Raw genomic sequence first — 19,725 nt, 5'->3', positions numbered from 1 at the left:
GCCTGGTGCAGGTCTACAATTTTGTTTCTGGTGTCCTTTGACAGCTCTTTGGTCTTGGCCATAGTGAAGTTTGGAGTGTGACTGTTTGAGGTTGTGGACAGGTCTTTTATACTGATAACAAGTTCAAACAGGTGCCATTAATACAGGTAACGAGTGGAGGACAGAGGCCTCTTAAAGAAGGTCTGTGAGAGCCAGAAAATCTTGCTTGTTTGTAGGTGATCAAATACTTATTTTCCACCATAATTTGCAAATAAATTCATTAAAAATCCTACAATGTGATTTTCTGGATTTTTTTTCTCTCGTTTTGTTTGTCATAGTTGAAGTGTACCTATGATGAAAATGACAGGCCTCTCTCATCTTTTTAAGTGGGAGAACTTGCACAATTGGTGGCTGACTAAATACTTTTTTGCCCCACTGTACCTAGTTTCCTGAAATGAGTATTCCCCTGTGCCATCTCTCCTTCTCTCAACATATGACCTTACTATTGCCCTCTTTCACACCCTCCTGTCCCTCCTATCCCTCTCTCTTCCCTCCCTCTCTCCCCTCTCCCTCTCTCTTCAGACATGTGTGCAATTAAATCTATGCCAGTGTTGCTGATACACCAGCTATACCATCATGACAGCCAAATTAAAAATTGATTTCTTCGACTGATTCCCACACTAGCAGAAGGCCCCTCTCATCCCTCTCTTATTCCCGCTCTCTCTCCACTGCTCTTTTGAGACTCACCTTGGTAGGATGATAGGATCCCTCAAACTCTCCTCCCGCTCCGCCCCTCATTTCAGACACATTTTACTCAGGCACCTCAGCGGGTGGCCTTCCCAATTCGTATCTCCACAATGAGAAATTAGTTGAGAGTCGGATGATTGCCTGTGCGTGCAAGCATGCACGCGTGTATGTGTGTGCGTGTGTGTTTGGGCCTATGCATTTGAGCTGGCTTGTAAGTAACAGAGAAACATCCATTAGCGATTAGAATGCTGTCTTTTTTGCTGCTCTCTGGTCTCTGAACACAGAACATGAAGTAGCTGAATACTGACAAAACATCACACCTGTATGTAAACTACAGCACGTAGAGGCAATACAATTATTATTCCTCTTCAAAATGATCCTCGTCGGTTTTCCTGAAGAAAATAACATTGACACTTACAACAACCCACCCAAACACACACAAGGAAATGTTATGACATTTTGGCTAACATCCTCTCTCTCTCTCCCTCTCCCTCTCTATCAATTCAACTCAAGTGGATTTATTGGCATGGGAAACATATGTTTACATTGCCAAAGTAAGGATAAACAAAAGTCAAATAAACAATAAAAAGGGAACAGTAAATATTACACTCACACAAAATCCAAAAGAATAAAGACATTTCAAATGTAATATTATGTCTATATACAGTGATGTGCAAATAGTTAAAATACAAAAGGGAAAATAAATCAACATTAATATGGGTTGTATTTACTGTGGTGTTTGTTCTTTACTGGCTGCCCTTTTCTTGTGGCAACTGGTCACAAATATTGCTGCTGTGATGACACACTGTGGTATTTCACCCAATAGATATGGGAGTTTATCAAAATTTGAATTTAAAAAATGTATATTTTGGGATCTGTCTGAGATACAGTATGTCTCTCTAATATGGTCATACATTTGGCAGGAAGTTAGGAAGTGCAGCTCAGTATCTACCTCATTGTGTGGGCAGTGTGCACATAGCCTGTCTTCTCTTGAGAGTCAGTCTGCCTACTGCAGCCTTTCTCAACAGCAAGGCTATGCTCACTGAGTCTGTACATAGTACAAAACTTTCCTTAATTTTGTGTCAGTCACAGTGGTGAGGTATTCTGCCGCTGTGTACTTTCTGTTTAGAGCCAAATGGTATTCCAGTTTGTTCATTTTTTTTGTTAATTCTTTCCGATGTGTCAAGTAATTATCTTATTGTTTTCTCGTGATATGTTTAGGTCGAATTGTTTTGTTGTCCCTGGGACCAGTTTGCTTAGGGGACTCTTCTCCAGGTTCATCTCTCTGTAGGTGATGGCTTTGTTATGGAAGGTTTGGGAATCGCTTCCTTTTACGCGGTTGCAGAATTTAACGTCCCTTTTCTGGATTTTGATAATTAGTGGGTATCGGCCTAAATTTGCTCTGCATTTATGTTGTACGCAGAGGATTTTTTTGCAGAATTCTGCATTGCAGAGTCTCAATTTGGTGTTTGTCCCATCTTGTGAATTCTTGGTTGGTGAGCGGACCCCAGACCTCACAACCATAAAGGGCAATGAGTTCTATAACTGATTCAAGTATGTTGAGACAGATCCTAATTCTATGTCAAATTTTATGTTCCTTTGATGGCATAGAATGCTTTTCTTGCCTTGTCTCTCAGATCGTTCACAGCTTTGTGGAAGTTACCTGTGGCGCTGATGTTTAGGCCGAGGTATGTATAGTTTTTTGTGTGCTCTAGGGCAACAGTGTCTAGACGGAATTTGTATTTGTGTTCCTGGAAACTGAACCTTTTTTGGAACACCGTTATTTTTTTGTCTTACTGAGATTTATTGTCAGGGCCCATGTCTGACAGAATCTGTGCAGAAGATCTAGGTGCTGCTGTAGGCCCTCCTTGGTTGGAGACAGAAGCACCAGATCATCAGCAAACAGTAGATGTTTGACTTCAGATTCCAGTAGGGTGAGTCCGGGCACTGCAGACTGTTCTAGTGCCCTCACCAATTCTCTCTCTCTCTCACACACACACAATCACACACACAAACACCCCCCCCCTCACACACACACACACCCCTCCACCCACCTATCACAAGGTCCCCAGTGCCTAGGAGTGTCAGTGAAAGTGATTATGTCTGCGGCAGGCTGCTTTGGTTGTCCGAGTTTCTCAATGACAAAACAAATCAATCCAGTCACCCTGAAGAAGAGGAATGGCCCAGCGATAGTGCCAGCCGTCAGAACAGTGAAAACCCTAAGCCGATACACGTCATCGATTCAGACAGACATTCTGGCAAAAGTTATTGGCTAAAGTCGGTAAATAACTTCAGGAAAGTGATAAAAGGGTTATCTTAGTATAGAACCTTAGAAATTGTGTTCAGATGGACACAGAGGCCGTCTTACCACTAAACTCGCTGAAGTTCATTGAAAGTTTGATTATTGCTGTTGTACTTTACAGTACTGTAATGTCTACAGACCTCACACTGACTTGAAAAATAAGTGATTCCTGAAATGTGTCTCTTTATAAAGCCAGACACTCTCTTACAGGCTGTGTTATAATAGAGCCAGACAGGAATTGTCTCATAGCCCTCTTGGCTGAAAGAAGGCTTTCATCACTGTCTTTGTCCCCTGACTCACTCGGTCTGGCATCTCAGACATCACAAAACCAGCATTGTGAGGGATCGTCCTCATCCTCGTCTCCTTATTTGTCTTGTCCTTCCCTCACTCTGTATCTAACACCTTGAGTTAAGTCTGCTGTGGCTGGTTCGTTGACTGCCAAAACAGTGTTAGCATAGCTTATTAGCCTCGCTAATCCATCCTAATGACGAGATTGTGAAGTCCACAGGGCAGAAGTTGTATCCCCAACCTCTGGAGTTTAGCTGCCAGAGTTCAGACCTGGGTTCAATTAGTAGTTGTTTTCCATTAAATACTTTGGCTGGGCTTGCCTGAGCTATGTCTGGTGCAATAAAATCAATGAATTGGTCCCGGAAGTGCAAACACCTGCCTATGTAGCACTCAGGGTAGGCTCAATCAAACGCTCACTGAGTTAGCCAAGCCTGCTAACTATGAAAAATAGAAACAAATAAGTCAGTTTCATAGTAAGTAGAGCTATGGAGGAGAGGGAAAGGAGAGATATGCTGCTTGTATTAAATGTTGAAATGGGAGAAGTGAGTTGAGGAACTCTCCAGTTGTCATGTTTAAGTATTTCTAACACGTTGGGGGGTAGTGAAGACATCAGTGAAATAACACATATGGAGTCATGTAGTAACCAAAAAAGTGTTACAATTTTTTTATGTTTTTATTTACCATTTAACAAGGTGAGTCAGTTAAGAACAAATTATTATTTACAATTTTTTATTTTAGATATTTTTATTTCACCTTTATTTAACCAGGCAGGCTAGTTGAGAACAAGTTCTCATTTACAACTGCTACCTGGTCAAGGTAAAGCAAAGCAGTGTGACAAAAACAACAACACAGAGTTACACAAAAATAAACGTACAGTCAATAACACAATATAAAATAAAAAAACATGAAAAAATCTATGTACAATGTGTGCAAATGTAGAAGAGTATGCACCAAACAGGCCATAGAGGTGAAAAATAATTAGAATTTAGCATTAATACTGGAGTGATAGATGTGCAGATGATTATTTGCAAGTAGAGATACTGGGGTGCAAAAGAGAAAGAGGGTGAGTAATAATATGGAGATGAGGTAGTTGGGTGGGCTATTTACAGATTGACTGTGTACAGGTACAGTGATCGGTAAGCTGCTCTGACAGCTGATGCTTAAAGTTAGAGAGGGAGATATAAGACTCCAGCTTCAGAGATTTTTGCAATTTGTTCCAGTCATTGGCAGCAGAGAACTGGAAGGAAAGGCGGCCAAAGGAAGAGTTGGCTTTGGGGTTGACCAGTGAAATATACAGTGCCTTGCGAAAGTATTCGGCCCCCTTGAACTTTGCCACCTTTTGCCACATTTCAGGCTTCAAATATAAAGATATAAAACTGTATTTTTTTGTGAAGAATCAACAACAAGTGGGACACAATCATGAAGTGGAACGACATTTATTGGATATTTCAAACTTTTTTAACAAATCAAAAACTGAAAAATTGGGCGTGCAAAATTATTCAGCCCCCTTAAGTTAATATTTTGTAGCGCCACCTTTTGCTGCGATTACAGCTGTAAGTCGCTTGGGGTATGTCTCTATCAGTTTTGCACATCGAGAGACTGACATTTTTTCCCATTCCTCCTTGCAAAACAGCTCGAGCTCAGTGAGGTTGGATGGAGAGCATTTGTGAACAGCAGTTTTCAGTTCTTTCCACAGATTCTCGATTGGATTCAGGTCTGGACTTTGACTTGGCCATTCTAACACCTGGATATGTTTATTTTTGAACCATTCCATTGTAGATTTTGCTTTATGTTTTGGATCATTGTCTTGTTGGAAGACAAATCTCCGTCCCAGTCTCAGGTCTTTTGCAGACTCCATCAGGTTTTCTTCCAGAATGGTCCTGTATTTGGCTCCATCCATCTTCCCATCAATTTTAACCATCTTCCCTGTCACTGCTGAAGAAAAGCAGGCCCAAACCATGATGCTGCCACCACCATGTTTGACAGTGGGGATGGTGTGTTCAGCTGTGTTGCTTTTAAGCCAAACATAACGTTTTGCATTGTTGCCAAAAAGTTCAATTTTGGTTTCATCTGACCAGAGCACCTTCTTCCACATGTTTGGTGTGTCTCCCAGGTGGCTTGTGGCAAACTTTAAACGACAGTTTTTATGGATATCTTTAAGAAATGGCTTTCTTCTTGCCACTCTTCCATAAAGGCCAGATTTGTGCAATATACGACTGATTGTTGTCCTATGGACAGAGTCTCCCACCTCAGCTGTAGATCTCTGCCTCTTGGCTGCATCTCTGATCAGTCTTCTCCTTGTATGAGCTGAAAGTTTAGAGGGACGGCCAGGTCTTGGTCGATTTGCAGTGGTCTGATACTCCTTCCATTTCAATATTATCGCTTGCACAGTGCTCCTTGGGATGTTTAAAGCTTGGGAAATCTTTTTGTATCCAAATCCGGCTTTAAACTTCTTCACAACAGTATCTCGGACCTGCCTGGTGTGTTCCTTGTTCTTCATGATGCTCTCTGCGCTTTTAACGGACCTCTGAGACTATCACAGTGCAGGTGCATTTATACGGAGACTTGATTACACACAGGTGGATTGTATTTATCATCATTAGTCATTTAGGTCAACATTGGATCATTCAGAGATCCTCACTGAACTTCTGGAGAGAGTTTGCTGCACTGAAAGTAAAGGGGCTGAATAATTTTGCACGCCCAATTTTTCAGTTTTTGATTTGTTAAAAAAGTTTGAAATATCCAATAAATGTCGTTCCACTTCATGATTGTGTCCCACTTGTTGTTGATTCTTCACAAAAAAATACAGTTTTCTATATTTATGTTTGAAGCCTGAAATGTGGCAAAAGGTCGCAAAGTTCAAGGGGGCCGAATACTTTCGCAAGGCACTGTACCTGCTGGAGCACGTGCTACGGGTGGGTGTTGCTATGGTGACCAGTGAGCTGAGATAAGGTGGGGCTTTACCTAGCAAAGACTTATAGATGACCTGCAGCCAGTTGGTTTGGCGATGGATATGTAGTGAGGGCCAGCCAACGAGAGCATACAGGTCGCAGTGGTGGGTAGTATATGGGGCTTTGGTGACAAAACGGATGGCACTGTGACAGACTACATCCAGATTGCTGAGTAGTGTGTTGGAGGCTATTTTGTAAATGACATCGCCGAAGTCAAGGATCGGTAGGTAGTATAGTCAGTTTTACGAGGGTATGTTTGGTGGCATGAGTGAAGGAGGCCTTGTTGCGAAATAGGAAGCCGATTCTACATTTAATTTTGGATTGGAGATGCTTAATGTGAGTCTGGAAGGAGAGTTTACAGTCTAACCAGACTCCTAGGTATGTCCTACAATGACAGCCTACCAAAAGGCCTCCTGTAGGTAGGGATGGGGGCTGGGATAATTTTTTTTCTATAAAAATATAGGACAAAACACACATCACGACAAGAGAGAGACACCACAACACTACATAAAGAGAGACCTAAGACAACAACATAGCATGGTAGCAACACATGAAAACACAGAATGGTAGCAACATGACATGACAACAACATATTAGCAACACGCAGCAGCACAACATGGTAGCAGCACAAAGCATGGTACAAACACTATTTGGCACAGACAAAGGTCAAGAAGGTATAGCCAAAAAAACATCACGTGAAACAGCCACAAATGTCAGTAAGCGTGTCCATGATTGAGTCTTTGAATGAAGAGATGGAGATAAAATGGTCCAGTGTGAGTGTTTGTTGGAGCTCGTTCCAGTCGCTAGCTGCAGTGAACTGAAAAGAGGAGTACTCAGGGATGTGTATGCTTTGAGGACCTTTAACAGAATGTCAAAGTAGCCACCCTTTGCCTAGATGACATCTTTGCACACTCTTGGCATTCTCTCAACCAGCTTCACCTGGAATGCATTTCCAACACTCTTGAAGGAGTTCCCACATATGCTGAGCACTTGTTGGCTGCTTTTCCTTCACTCTTATTTATTTGACCTTTATTTAACTAGGCAAGTCAGTTAAGAAAAAATTCTTATTTTCAATGACGGCCTAGGAACTGTCCGTTCAGGGGTAGAACAACAGATTTGTACCTTGTCAACTCGGGGATTTGAACTTGCAACCTTCCGGTTACTAGTCCAACGCTCTAACCACTAGGCTACCCTGCCGGACTCTGTGGTCCAACTCATCCCAAACCATCTCATTTGGGTTGTAGTCAGTTGATTGTGGAGGCCAGGTCATCTGTTGCAGCACTCCATCACTTTCTTTCTTGGTCAAATAGCCCTTACACAGCCTGGAGGTGTGTTGGGTCATTGACCTGTTGAAAAACAGATGATAGTCCCACTAAGGGCAAACCAGATGGGATGGCATATCGCTGCAGAATGCTGTGGTAGCCATGCTGGTTAACTGTTGCTTGAATTCTGAATACATCACTGACAGTGTCACCAGCAAAGCTCCCCCACACCATCACACCTCCCCCTCCATGATTCACAGTGGGAACCACACATGCAGAGATTATCTGTTCACCTACTCTGTGTCTCATCACAGAGTCTGATCCATCAGACCAAAGGACAGATTTCCACCAGTCTAATGTCCAATGCTCATGTTTCTTGACTCAAGCAAATCGCTTCTTGTTATTGGTGTCCTTTAGTAGTGGTTTCTTTGCAGAATTTTGACCATGAAGGCCTGATTGATGCAGTCTCCTCTGAACAGTTGATGTTGAGATGTGTCTGTTGCTAGAAGTCTGTGAAGCATTTATTTGGGCTGCAATTTCTGAGGCTGGTTACTCTAATGTACTTATCCTTTGCAACAGAGGTACCTCTGGGTCTTGTCCTGGAAATTCATACTGAGAGAGACTTTGTTATTTCTTCAAACAATCATCTTTATTTAATATGAATTAATTATTGCAATAATGAGACTAGTCAACCCCACAGTCTTGACTGTTGGCCCGAGTAGCCTAACCTTTATACAAATGCAGAGTTCTTTATAAGGCTGATCTAAGAATGTTTAGTTATGGTTGGTTCCACCCCTCCCATGCAGATTGGGGCAACATAAGCCACTCTGGATTCATCCTGTTTTTATCTGCACGGGGGTGTTGTCTTACCCCCACCCTGGCTTAGTTTCCCAGATGCAAGGATTATTTTGAGACGATGAGGGATTTTTCTACTCCTAAGATATCTCTAGTAAAATCTTGTCAATGTAATGCAGTCTTTAACTCATTTGTCAGCTCAAGCCATCTCTAATAACCATATGCCCAGATTAGCTGCAGGGAACTAAAGAGGTGACCGTAAAAACAGCATTAGTAGGTCAGAAATGTCTTACTATTAGTTAAATATTAATTGTTAACCATTCATATCAAATAAATCAGGTAAGTACGGAATTTTTCTCTCACAGTCTTCCTTTCCTGTGGTGTTCCTCATGAGAGACAGTTTCATCATAGCGCTTGATTGTTTTTGCGACTGTACTTGAAGAAACTTTCAAAGTTCTTGAAATTTTCCGTATAGACTGGCCTTCCGTTCTTAAGGTAATGATGGACTATCGTTTCTCTTTGCTTATTTAAGCTGCTCTTGCCATAATATGGACTTGAGTCTTTTACCAAATAGGGCTAATCTTCTGTATACCACCGGTACCTTGTCACAACACAGCTGATTGGCTCAAACGCATTTCAAAGGAAAGAGATTCCACAAACTTTTAACAAGGCACACTTGTGGGGGTCATAGAGTAAAACGGAGAACACCATCGTGTTTGTGAGAATCTGCCATTTCCACAATGGGGCAGTTTGTAAGTCAAACCGTTCGGACGCTACAGATGTTTTGGTGAGAAGACTGATTTCCGGGATGTCTCCTGGTCTGACAAACACCGCTCTAGCTCTGGCAACTTTCACCGCAGATGCGGAAGTGTGACACTGGGGGGTTTTGCTGGCAATTTTTTTTGTAACTTAAATGTACACACCGGTGCATAAATAGACTTCAGGGGGTTTTAAAATCATTTCAGTGAACCCTGAGATTTCAGCTGGTCCATTTTTGTTGCTGACTTTGCAGTATCTCTGCACTGCCTTGATAGGACAGAAGAAATTGAAGCCTGTGCTTGGACTGGGAATATTTCTAACACGACTCTAAAAGCACTACTTTCAGGGGACAGTGTTTGGGCTTGTGTGTGTGTGTGTCTAGGAGCCTGCGTGTGGTCAGTGTGGTTTGCGTGTGTGTGTGTGTGTGTGTGTGTGTGTGTGTGTGTGTGTGCGTGCGTGTGTGTGTGTGTGTGTGTGTGTGCGTTAAGAGCTGTGGTAAGACTGGGTGTGCGCTCTGGGACAAGAGGCCACTCTTGCTGTCTCTTCACCCTGTGTCGAAGAGGTGTTTTCATATAGCGGTTTCACAGTGTGCCACCTTTCCAGCATCTATCCGATGACAGCAATCATCATGGTCTATGTACCTATCAGAAAAAGCTGCAGGAAGAAAATACACCCGAAGACAGCTTAACACACTATCCAGAGTTTTAACACCTAATACTTTACGTTATGAATGGATACACCCAGGACAATGTAGACACTTTTTATAATCAAGTCTGTCAGGAATTTGCATTAGTCTGTAGGCGTCTAGTTTATCCCTTGTTTTATTCCCTTCATCCTGCAACTTGAGATCTCCCAGAGTGCCATTGTGAATAATTGAGTTTGCTAAACTATGTGTCATATTCACACAAACAAACGCCACACTTCTTTTAATGTCTACGGTTAGTCCTTTGAAAATTCTAGGCATATAGACTTTGAGATGCTAAATTCAACGTGAAGGGAGTGAAGTGCATTTTGAATTGTAAAGCAGTGTAAACTATCATGGACACATTTTCTTTCCAAGAAAAGCTAGACAGCATCAGTATTCAAAGACTAGTGTGTTATATATTTATTCACATTCAAAGTCCCTGATGCATTGTTGGGCGTAGTCTTTGTCAAACCTATCAATATAAAACTAAGCAGTAGGCCTTTGTATGCATAACTTCTCTTTCCCACATTCATGTGGGGTCTATGATTGCTAGCACAGCATACAGAAGGTAAGCATTAACTGACAATACTAAATCCAAATGTTTTCTATTGCCTTCCCCCTTTCCCTGTAGGTGGTGTACAAGAATAACGACTTCAAGCTAGAACTCTCCCGGCTAGCCATCGAGCGGGACCCTAAAATCAGCCTGAACGGAGATCTTGTTTTCCGCTGTGAGGACGTGGCCGCCCTGGACCCTGTCACCTTTGAGTCCCCAGAGTCCTTCATCGCCCTGCCCAAGTGGAACACCAAGAAAACAGGCTCCATCTCCTTCGACTTCCGCACCACAGAACCCAGCGGCCTGCTCCTGTTTAGCCACGGGCGCACCCAGGGTCCTAAAGAGCAGAAACCAGGTCGTGACATGAAGTCGGACTACTTCGCCATGGAGCTGTTGGATGGGTTTCTCTACCTGCTAATGGACATGGGATCTGGGAGTATCAAGCTGAAGACCAGTAATAAGAAGGTGAACGACGGGGAGTGGTGCCATGTGGACTTCCAGAGGGAAGGGAGGAAAGGTGAGGATATGAACATCTATAAAGCAATACATCAGTACTTTTCTACGTTTATGACATATTAATGTACAAGCTAGGAAGCCATTGTAACAACTATACACATTTCCAGGTACTCTTATGTTGCGGAGATGTACATATAAATACAGACTATGTACTGTATACCAGTGGAAGATTCTGAGGGGAGGACAGCTCATAATAATGGCTGAAACGGAGCAAATTAAATGCCATCAAACACATGTAGACCATATGTTTGATGAATTTGATACCATTCCACTTATTCCGCTCCAGCCCGTCCTCCCCAATTAAGGTGCCACCAACCTCCTGTGATGTATACTCATTCTCCGTCATCCACCTGTTCTATTTCTTATCTTCTTGTCCTTCAGTCCTGTCTAAAAGCTGTTCCACTCCACACACCTTTCCACCCCTTCTGCCTGCCTCTCTCTGTCCTGTCTTAAAGCTGTTCTACACACCTCTCAGCCCTCTCGGCCTGCCTCTCTCTCTGTCCTGTCTTAAAGCTGTTCTACACACCTCTCAGCCCTCTCGGCCTGCCTCTCTCTCTGTCCTGTCTTAAAGCTGTTCTACACACCTCTCAGCACTCTCGGCCTGCCTCTCTCTCTGTCCTGTCTTAAAGCTGTTCTACACACCTCTCAGCCCTCTCGGCCTGCCTCTCTCTCGTGCTGTCATAACCATGTCTTATCTCCTAGTACTGTCCCCTGAGGGATGTGCATGATGCACGTAGGCACTTGTGTTTTTGTGTGTCTGTGTGTTTGTGCATGTGTGTGTGTACGTGTCTGCGTTCTTGCGTGTATGTGAGACAGAGTGTGTGGGAAGCCTCCTCATACATCCTAACTAATCCCCATATTGGGATGCTCCTATAGGGAGTCTCTCTGATCACACTCCTGTCCTTCCTGTTGGAGCGTTTTCATTGACGATTTAGAGTGAGTGGTAAATCACAGCCAAGAGGAGCCCAGGTCTCATCCACTCTCAACCGTGCTGTATACTCCTGGGTCATTTCCCCTCCAGCCAATCGATTACAGCCTCAAGACAAACACACAAGAACATGCAAAAGCACTCAACACATACACTCAAACACGGTCACACACACACACACAAAGTCCCATGCAATAAATAACACTTACAGGCAAACACACAAGATACCAACACGTAAACACACTAACACACATTACCTTGCCTGATGCTTCAATTGCACTCACACACACACACAAACACACACACTTGACATCATGTATACACCCCCTTATCTCTCCTCTCTCCTCCTCCACCTCCTCCTCCTCCACTGCCAGGCTCCATCTCAGTGAACAGCCGCAGTATCCCCTTCAACTCCAACGAGGGCAGTGAGATCCTAGACCTGGACAGCGACATGTTCCTGGGGGGTCTCCCCGAGACCCGCTCTGACCTGGTGCTGCCCCCCGAGGTCTGGACCGCCCTGCTCAATTACGGCTACGTGGGCTGCGTCCGCGACCTCTTCATCGACGGCAAGAGCCGCGACGTGCGCCGCCTGGCCGAGATCCAGAGCTCCCCGGGCGTCAGCAGCTTCTGCACCCGCGAGCTTCAGAAGAGGTGTAGCAGCACCCCCTGTGGGAACGGAGGCCTGTGTAAAGAAGGATGGAACCGCTACATCTGCGACTGCACCGGCACCGGCTACCTGGGCAGCAACTGTGAAATTGGTGAGGAGTGGCTGGGAAACGGGGAGGAGTGGCTGGGAAACGGGGAGGCGTGGCTGGGAAACGGGGAGGAGTGGCTGGGAAATGGGGAGGAGTGGCTGGGAAACGGGGAGGAACAGGGCAGTGGGGAACACGTGGTGATGAAACAGGATTGGGACATTTGGTGGCAGCGGTGGGATCCGTGGGGAGACGATGATCCGTCGGGATTAAGTTCCATTGGGTTTCATGCTTACAAGCGAGCTAACCCGAGTCATAATAGGCTTAGATGATGAGGCTATATTGACTTACCCTGGTGCCTCTCTAAAGCATCCACCAGCTGCAGTGTGCTAAAAGGAGCTATGCACTTGGGGATGGGTGGCATTTGGTCCTGCGTTGGCTTGGCAGGGATGAGGAGCTGGCTGACTGAACTGGTGGGAGGCTGATGGAGGCTTGTGGAGCTCGGGTAGAGCGACCATGCTTACTGTCACCATCTGGGCTTGTCACATACATCCAGGTGGTGTGAGGCTGCTCTCTCTGTCTGCCTGTGCGGGGGTGACACAACGTGCTAGCGGCTACGTATGTCTGATCCATTCTAATTAGCTGTAGGCTGCCGACTGTGTCGTAGCACTAAAGGAAAGCATGTAACATCTCCTTCGAGACCCAGTGGTGCGACGTAAAAACACATTGAAGTACTATCTTTACTTTACTAATTATAGTTTTGAAAAGTTTTACTTTTTCTTCACTACATTCCTAAAGAAAATAATCTACTTTTTACTCCAGACATTTTCCCTGACACCCAAAAGTACTCGTTACATTTCTAATTCTTAGCAGGAAGGAAAATGGTCCAATTACACACTTATCAAGAGAGCACATGGTCATGCCTCCTGCCTCTGGTCTGGCAGACTCGCTAAACGCAAATTCTTTGTTACTAAATGATGTCTGAATGTTGGAGTGTGCCCCTGGGTGTCAGTCAATTCAACTAAACAATCGGTTTTGCTTAAAATAAGGAATTAAAATTATTTAGATCATTTACATTTACTTTTGATATTTAAGTATATTTAAAACCAAATACTTTTAGACTTTTAGTAGTATCTGACTGAGTGACTTTCACTTTTACGTGAGTCATTTTCTATTAAGGTATCTTTACTTTTCCTCAAGTCAGACAATTGGCTACTTTTTCCACCGCTAGAAGTAAATGCACAACTCAGAGATGCTGTGTTGTAGGCGTATCAATGGTAACAAGAGTCTGGATTGAAATCAAGGCAGTCAAGGACTGAACATCATCGAATGAATGGTCTGTTTGTACCAGTTTTGGTATAATGTTAGTTACTGATGTGCTGTGTTTTTATTGGTGCTTCCCTGCCCTCTAGTGTGTTTATCTGATACTGCAAGTGTATGAAAAAGAGTTACACAATATTGTGCTTTGTTGTCACTTGTCTGACCAGGGTGGTCTAACTCAATATTAGTGTTTAAGTAGTGGGACTTGATCTTCAGTAATACAGTGAGATTGGAAACGAACCGTTTGAGTCGGCTGTTTTATTCAACAGCAAGTAGTTGTTTGCCAAAAGGCGATATGCTTTGTGTTAAAGTGGATGTCAGTGGTCTGACAAGTAGTATCATATAGCATTTGGTTTGTGCTCCAAACCATATTCATCCAAAATAAAAAGGGAAGTCCCCAGTCATGGAGAATCAGCCCACGGCAACATGTGTTTACCCACATACAGAGAGACCTCCTTAGGCAACCTGTCAATCATCTCTTCGGAAGGGATCTACGTAAAGTCAGCTGCAGGGGTTTTGCTGTTGGTGTCTATGATGTTATCTACGTCATATCTTCTGTTGGTTGTATTGGAGGGAAAGGGGAGATACCTAGTCAGTTGTACAATGTGTCTTCCGCATTTAACCCAACCCCTCTGAATCAGAGAAGTGCGGGGAGGGGGGGGGCTCTATTGATCAACATCTACTTCATCAGCAACCGGAGAACAGTAGGTTAACTGCCTTGCTCAGGGGCAAAACAACAGATTTTTAGCTCAGAGATTTGATCCAGCAACCTTTTGGTTACCGGCCCAACTCTCCTACCCGCCAGGCTACCAGCCACTCTTAGTGTTGTTATAACACTTCACTTTACTGTCCTCTCTAGTCAAAGAAAAGACACGTTGCTCACCTTGGAAGACTGGGTGTCAATGTACGTACTGGGAAAACTACAATATCAGATCTGTAATCTCTGGTTCTCATGTGAAACGTCATGATGTGTCACTTCATAATGTATGTGCCTGTCTGTCTGAACCTGTATCTGCATCTGCTCATATGTGCATGCTTCTACATTCCTCTCCATACCCCTGCCCCCTGACAGAGGCGACGGTGCTGAGCTACGACAGCAGCATGTACCTGAAGATCCTCATCCCAGGCACCATGCACACCGAGGCAGAGGACGTGGCGCTGCGGTTCATGTCCCAAAGGGCCTACGGCCTCCTCATGGCCACCACCTCCAAAGAGTCCGCCGACACCCTGCGGCTAGAGCTGGACGGTGGCAGGGTCAAGCTGACCGTCAACCTAGGTATTCCATGACAACCCCACCATGACAACCTCTGGTTTTCTCTTAACCCCTTCCGTCAAGCTCCATGTCCACCCCGTAAACCTGAGCCTTTGTCTGTCACTGCAAGCCCGCCTCCTGTCTCTGCTTCCCTGGTTAGACCTGTAGCCTCTCTGCTCTGTTTCTCCCCTGGTCCCTATGGAGATATCTCTAGCTAAAGAAACATAAAGGGGTTTGGTTGTTCAGACAGTCTGCCAGTAGAGGGTGCTATAGAGAATGGTAAAGTCAGTACTATCAGAGACTCTGGGTTCGCGCCCAGGCTCTGTCGTAACCGGCCGCGACCGGGAGCGTCGTCCGGGTTAGGGAGGGCTTGGCCGATAGGGATGACCTTGTCTCATCACGCACCAGCGACTCCTGTGGCGGGCCGGGCGCAGTGCGCGCTAACCAAGGTGGCCAGGTGCATGGTGTTTCCTCCGACACATTGGTGCAGCTGGCTTCCGGGTTGGATGCGCGCTGTGTTAAGAAGCAGTGCGGCTTGGTTGGGTTGTGTATCGGAGAACGCAAGAGTTTCAACCTTCGTCTCTCCCGAGTCCGTACGGGAGTTGTAGCGATGAGACAAGATAGTAGCTACTAAAAAAACTAAACAATTGGATACCACGAAATTGGGGAGAAAAAGGGGTAAATAAAAAAAGAGAATGGTAAAGTCAGAGTCATTATTGTCCATATATACACTAACATCTTTCTAAATTAGTACAAAAAAAGAAAGACTGGAAGGCAGTAATATATTGATATATTTTAAAACGATGATATGGAATAAGAAAACAGAAACATATTATTCTACAGCGCTAAGCCTTAAAGGGATACTATCTACTTCCCCAGAGTCAGGTGAACTCGTCAATACCATTTGTATGTCTCTGCGTCCAGTATGAAGGAAATTACAGATAGTTTTGTGAGCAAAAGCTAACTAGCCTGAGTGTAATGACTGGAAGTCTATGGGCATCTCTACATGCTAGCAGATACCATAGACTTCCAGTCATTTCACCAACGCTAATTAGCAGTTGCGCTAGAGCTAGTTAGCAGCTTCCTTCAAACTGAAGACATAAAATGGTATCCATGATTCATCTGACTCTGGAGAAGTAGATAAATGGCTTCATTGCCAACATCCAGAAGTTTGGACTCCTGGCAGACTGTTGTGACCTAAGGCAGTGATGGTGCCCACCCCTTTATCTTCCATCTTTTAAAGGGAGAGAGCAGGAGCCAGGGAGAAACGGGGCCCAGGTGCACCCTGGGATACAGGAGTGTGGGCCACCAACTTAGTGACAGGAGGTGGTGGTGGAGAGGATGGTTCCTCCAATAATGCCATAGCATATTCATCTATCTCTATCTTACCCTTCTCTCTCCCTTTCAATCTCTCTCTCTCTCTCTCTTTCACTCTCTACTTTCTCTCTGACTCTGTTCATTTCACTGCCGCCCTCTGGCGCTCTCTCTCTCTCTCTGGCTCTCTCTCTCTGGCTCTCTCTCTCTCTGGCTCTCTCTCTCTGGCTCTCTCTCTCTCTTTCTCTCATCTCTCTCTCTCTCTCTCTCTCTCTCTCTCTCTCTCTCTCTCTCTCTCTCGCTCTCCCTCTCTCTCATCTCTCTCTATCGCCCTCTCTCTCATCTCTCTCTCTCATCTCTCACCTGGCCAAGGCTCAGAAGATGGAACTTTTCATCCCTTCAATGGCCTGTATGTCTGCGGCCCTTGGATCAAACAGTCAGAGAGACCGGCTCAGAGCCCAGTGTTGTCCCACAGCTACACACAGCTACACCCACAAATCCACAAACACACACATGCACGCACACACACACACACACACAGTCGGAGGTTCTGTGCCGACAATGCTGCTCAGCCCTGCGAGCCTCAGCACCCACACACATACCCACATCAGCCTTGGCCCGAAACAATCAACCCCCCCCCCTAAACACATTGCTAATGAAGCTAAATGCTAATCCATAGTGCTAATGTGTCCAAATGAACCAGATATTGGTTTACCTCTTCCTATTAGCTGTCTCCCTAATGTATCCAAAACCCCACAATGCCCAGAGGTGTCAAATCCACATCAACATTTCTATTAATAGCTCATTTGGAGGAAATGAATTGGAGGTGGAATCATTATAGAATCAGAGGATGCTCTTGGAGATATGTGTCATTGCTTACCATTATGATAGGCCTAATTAAAGATGAATATCAAACAGTGTACAGGGACACTGCACTGATAACGTCTACTTGTGATCAGGGATGATGACACCTCGTGATCAGATTATCAATCTACAATTAAATGGTTTTAAATCAATCATTCTGCGTTCTGTGACTAAGACACAGCTGCTTAACTTACAACAATGCTCTAATACTTGCCACACAATCACATTAGTTAACATACTGTACACCTCACTCTCACAAGCTGTGGACAATTTTGTCATTGAGGAATGGATGATCACATTCATATCCTCCCCCCTATAACAGTGAGCCTGGTTCCTGGCTGTTTGAGTCATCTATTCTGTAGCGGTTGACAGCTCGAGACCACTCCTCAGCCTCAGCCACACGCACACACAGCCTGTCGCCACCAGAGGGCACAAGAGACCACTAACTCAATAACAGAGCTCGGCCATTTTACAATTTCTATCAGAGGACATGCGTTTCAGAGGAAGCTGTGTAGACTAAAGACGAGTGAAAAACATTTATTGAGAGAATATTCTAGCATAGCTCTTAGTATATCCAGATGTAGAAGTGTGCGCTTGACTTACTGTGGCTGGGGTGTGCAGATCACCCTTTCCCAATATTGCTGCTGTTGGTTTCCACACCCGAGGGGCTACAAAAGGCAAGCTGTTTCTAACCCACAACCACAAAGCCATGGAGCCGTTGTTTGCACATGGTTAAGCCATTTCTGATAAAAGCTACTCGGGGGAATAGGAATAATGACATGCTTTCCCTGACTCTCTAAATTACCTCGACTAACCTGTATCCCAGCACATTGACTCGGTACCGGTGCCCCTTAGATATAGCCTTGTTATTGTTATGTACATTTATTGTGATACTTTTTGATTGATTCCATTATTTACTTATTTTTTAATTTAGTTTATTTAGGAAATATTTTCTTAACTCTATTTACTAAGCATTTCAAGGTAAGGTCTACACTTGTGTTCGGCACATTTAACAAATGAAATTAGACTGGATTTATATGCAGCTTGAAATGACATGCTTGTGACAAATAATGGTGAATGGTTCATGTCACATGTACTGCAGTTCTGTCAAAGACAAGTATAAGAATGAGGCTTATTATCTGTGAGATTAGATCCTTCGTTTTCTATGTTCAATCGCATACGTCCTACGTGTAGAGAGAGAGAGAGCTTCATTGTATCAAGGATTGAGTGAATAGCTTGCCTTCTGTAGTGCATTGGGACTGGGTGGCTTTTGAAGGGTGGATGGTGGGAGGGGTGGATGGTGAGGGGATGATGACGGAGGTGTGGGAAAGGGTGATCCTGACTCGTAGCTCTGTCCCCGGATGGTGGCCCCTAGCTAAATGCCTGGTTGTCTGCAGAATGTACCTTGAAGGATGTAAAATGTTATTGTCTCTCTCTCTCTCTCTCTCTCTCTCTCTCTCTCTCTCTCTCTCTCTTATTCTTCTTTCTCTCCTCTCTCTTTTTTTGATTTGATCTCACCATCTCGCTCTCTCTCCCACCAGATTGTATCAGGATAGACTGTAACCTCAGTAAGTGGTTCTATGCATTTTTATGACTATATCTATATTTTTCTGCTGATCTGTTCAATGTGTCCCTTATAACGTTTCCGCCGTAATGCATTCAAGTCAATCAGTCCAATCACTTTTATTTTGTGATGCCCTTTTTTACAACAGCCCTTTTTTCAAACAAGCTATCTCTCTTTGTCATCTTTGCCATTTTTTAAAATCTATCCTCTTCGGTTATACAATACTCTATCTTATCATCCTCTGTTATTTATTCTGCCTCTGAGACCACACTAGGATTTTCCATTTTCATTTCATGATACAATTTTATTATAAATCCCCTCTTATTTCCTTCCTTCTTTTCTTCTTTCTGTCTATTATTTTCCCCCTTTTTGGTCCTTTTGACTGTTCATTTCATTAATATGGTCGTTCCATGAAATGAGTGCCTCCCTTTGATATTTTAAGTAGGTCTTGTGCACAAATATAGAATGTTGAAAGCCTGTTATATTTAATGAAGTGCCTTTTAATATAGACCACGTGGAAAATTACAGAAATATGATTTTTTATTTGAAGAACTACTAAAGTGGCTTCTAGGAACATGTTAACCCGTTTAACCCCAAGTTTTAACCACCATTCTAAAGCCCCAATTATTTTATTGCGTTGACAAACTCCTTTCAGAAGACTATTTATCTTTATTTAATGTGTTTAATTATTCATTTTAAGGTCAAAACACCCTTTCCCTCATGTTAAGCTCAACCCTGTCATTTGAACTAAATTCTCGTTTTAATTATGGTTAAACTAACCCTTTTTGGATATATATTTTTAAGAAACATTGAACATCTAATAGCCAAATCGTAGTGGAAAAGCAGTCGAGCTGGTTCTACTCTTTCTGGCCATTTTCTAGTGTTTGTGGTGGAAAACTGAGTGGGTTGAGTATAACATTTCAACCCTGTCACCCACGACAATTTAATTATTTA

General features: G+C 43.8%; 1 protein-coding gene across 8 annotated transcripts in view; it reads left to right on the top strand.

Moving 5' to 3' along the window:
* LOC110500696 (neurexin-2) overlaps window positions 1-19,725 on the top strand; it is a 1,050,333-nt gene that overhangs the window by 533,508 nt on the left and 497,100 nt on the right. For 7 of the 8 annotated variants that reach the window (XM_090214789.1, XM_090214786.1, XM_090214788.1 and 4 more), the window contains 4 exons: window positions 10,400-10,838; window positions 12,140-12,523; window positions 14,850-15,053; window positions 18,749-18,775. In XM_090214789.1, coding sequence (XP_090070915.1) covers window positions 10,400-10,838; window positions 12,140-12,523; window positions 14,850-15,053; window positions 18,749-18,775 — 1,054 coding nt within the window. The remainder of the gene's footprint in view (window positions 1-10,399; window positions 10,839-12,139; window positions 12,524-14,849; window positions 15,054-18,748; window positions 18,776-19,725) is intronic. The other variant, XM_090214787.1, reaches the window with a different exon arrangement.

Source organism: Oncorhynchus mykiss, chromosome 21 (assembly GCF_057628025.1).
Source record: "Oncorhynchus mykiss isolate SJ-2025 chromosome 21, ASM5762802v1, whole genome shotgun sequence".
NCBI lineage: Eukaryota > Metazoa > Chordata > Actinopteri > Salmoniformes > Salmonidae > Oncorhynchus > Oncorhynchus mykiss.
Note: the sequence above shows the minus strand (reverse complement) of the source record. Positions and strands in the feature narration are given on the sequence as shown.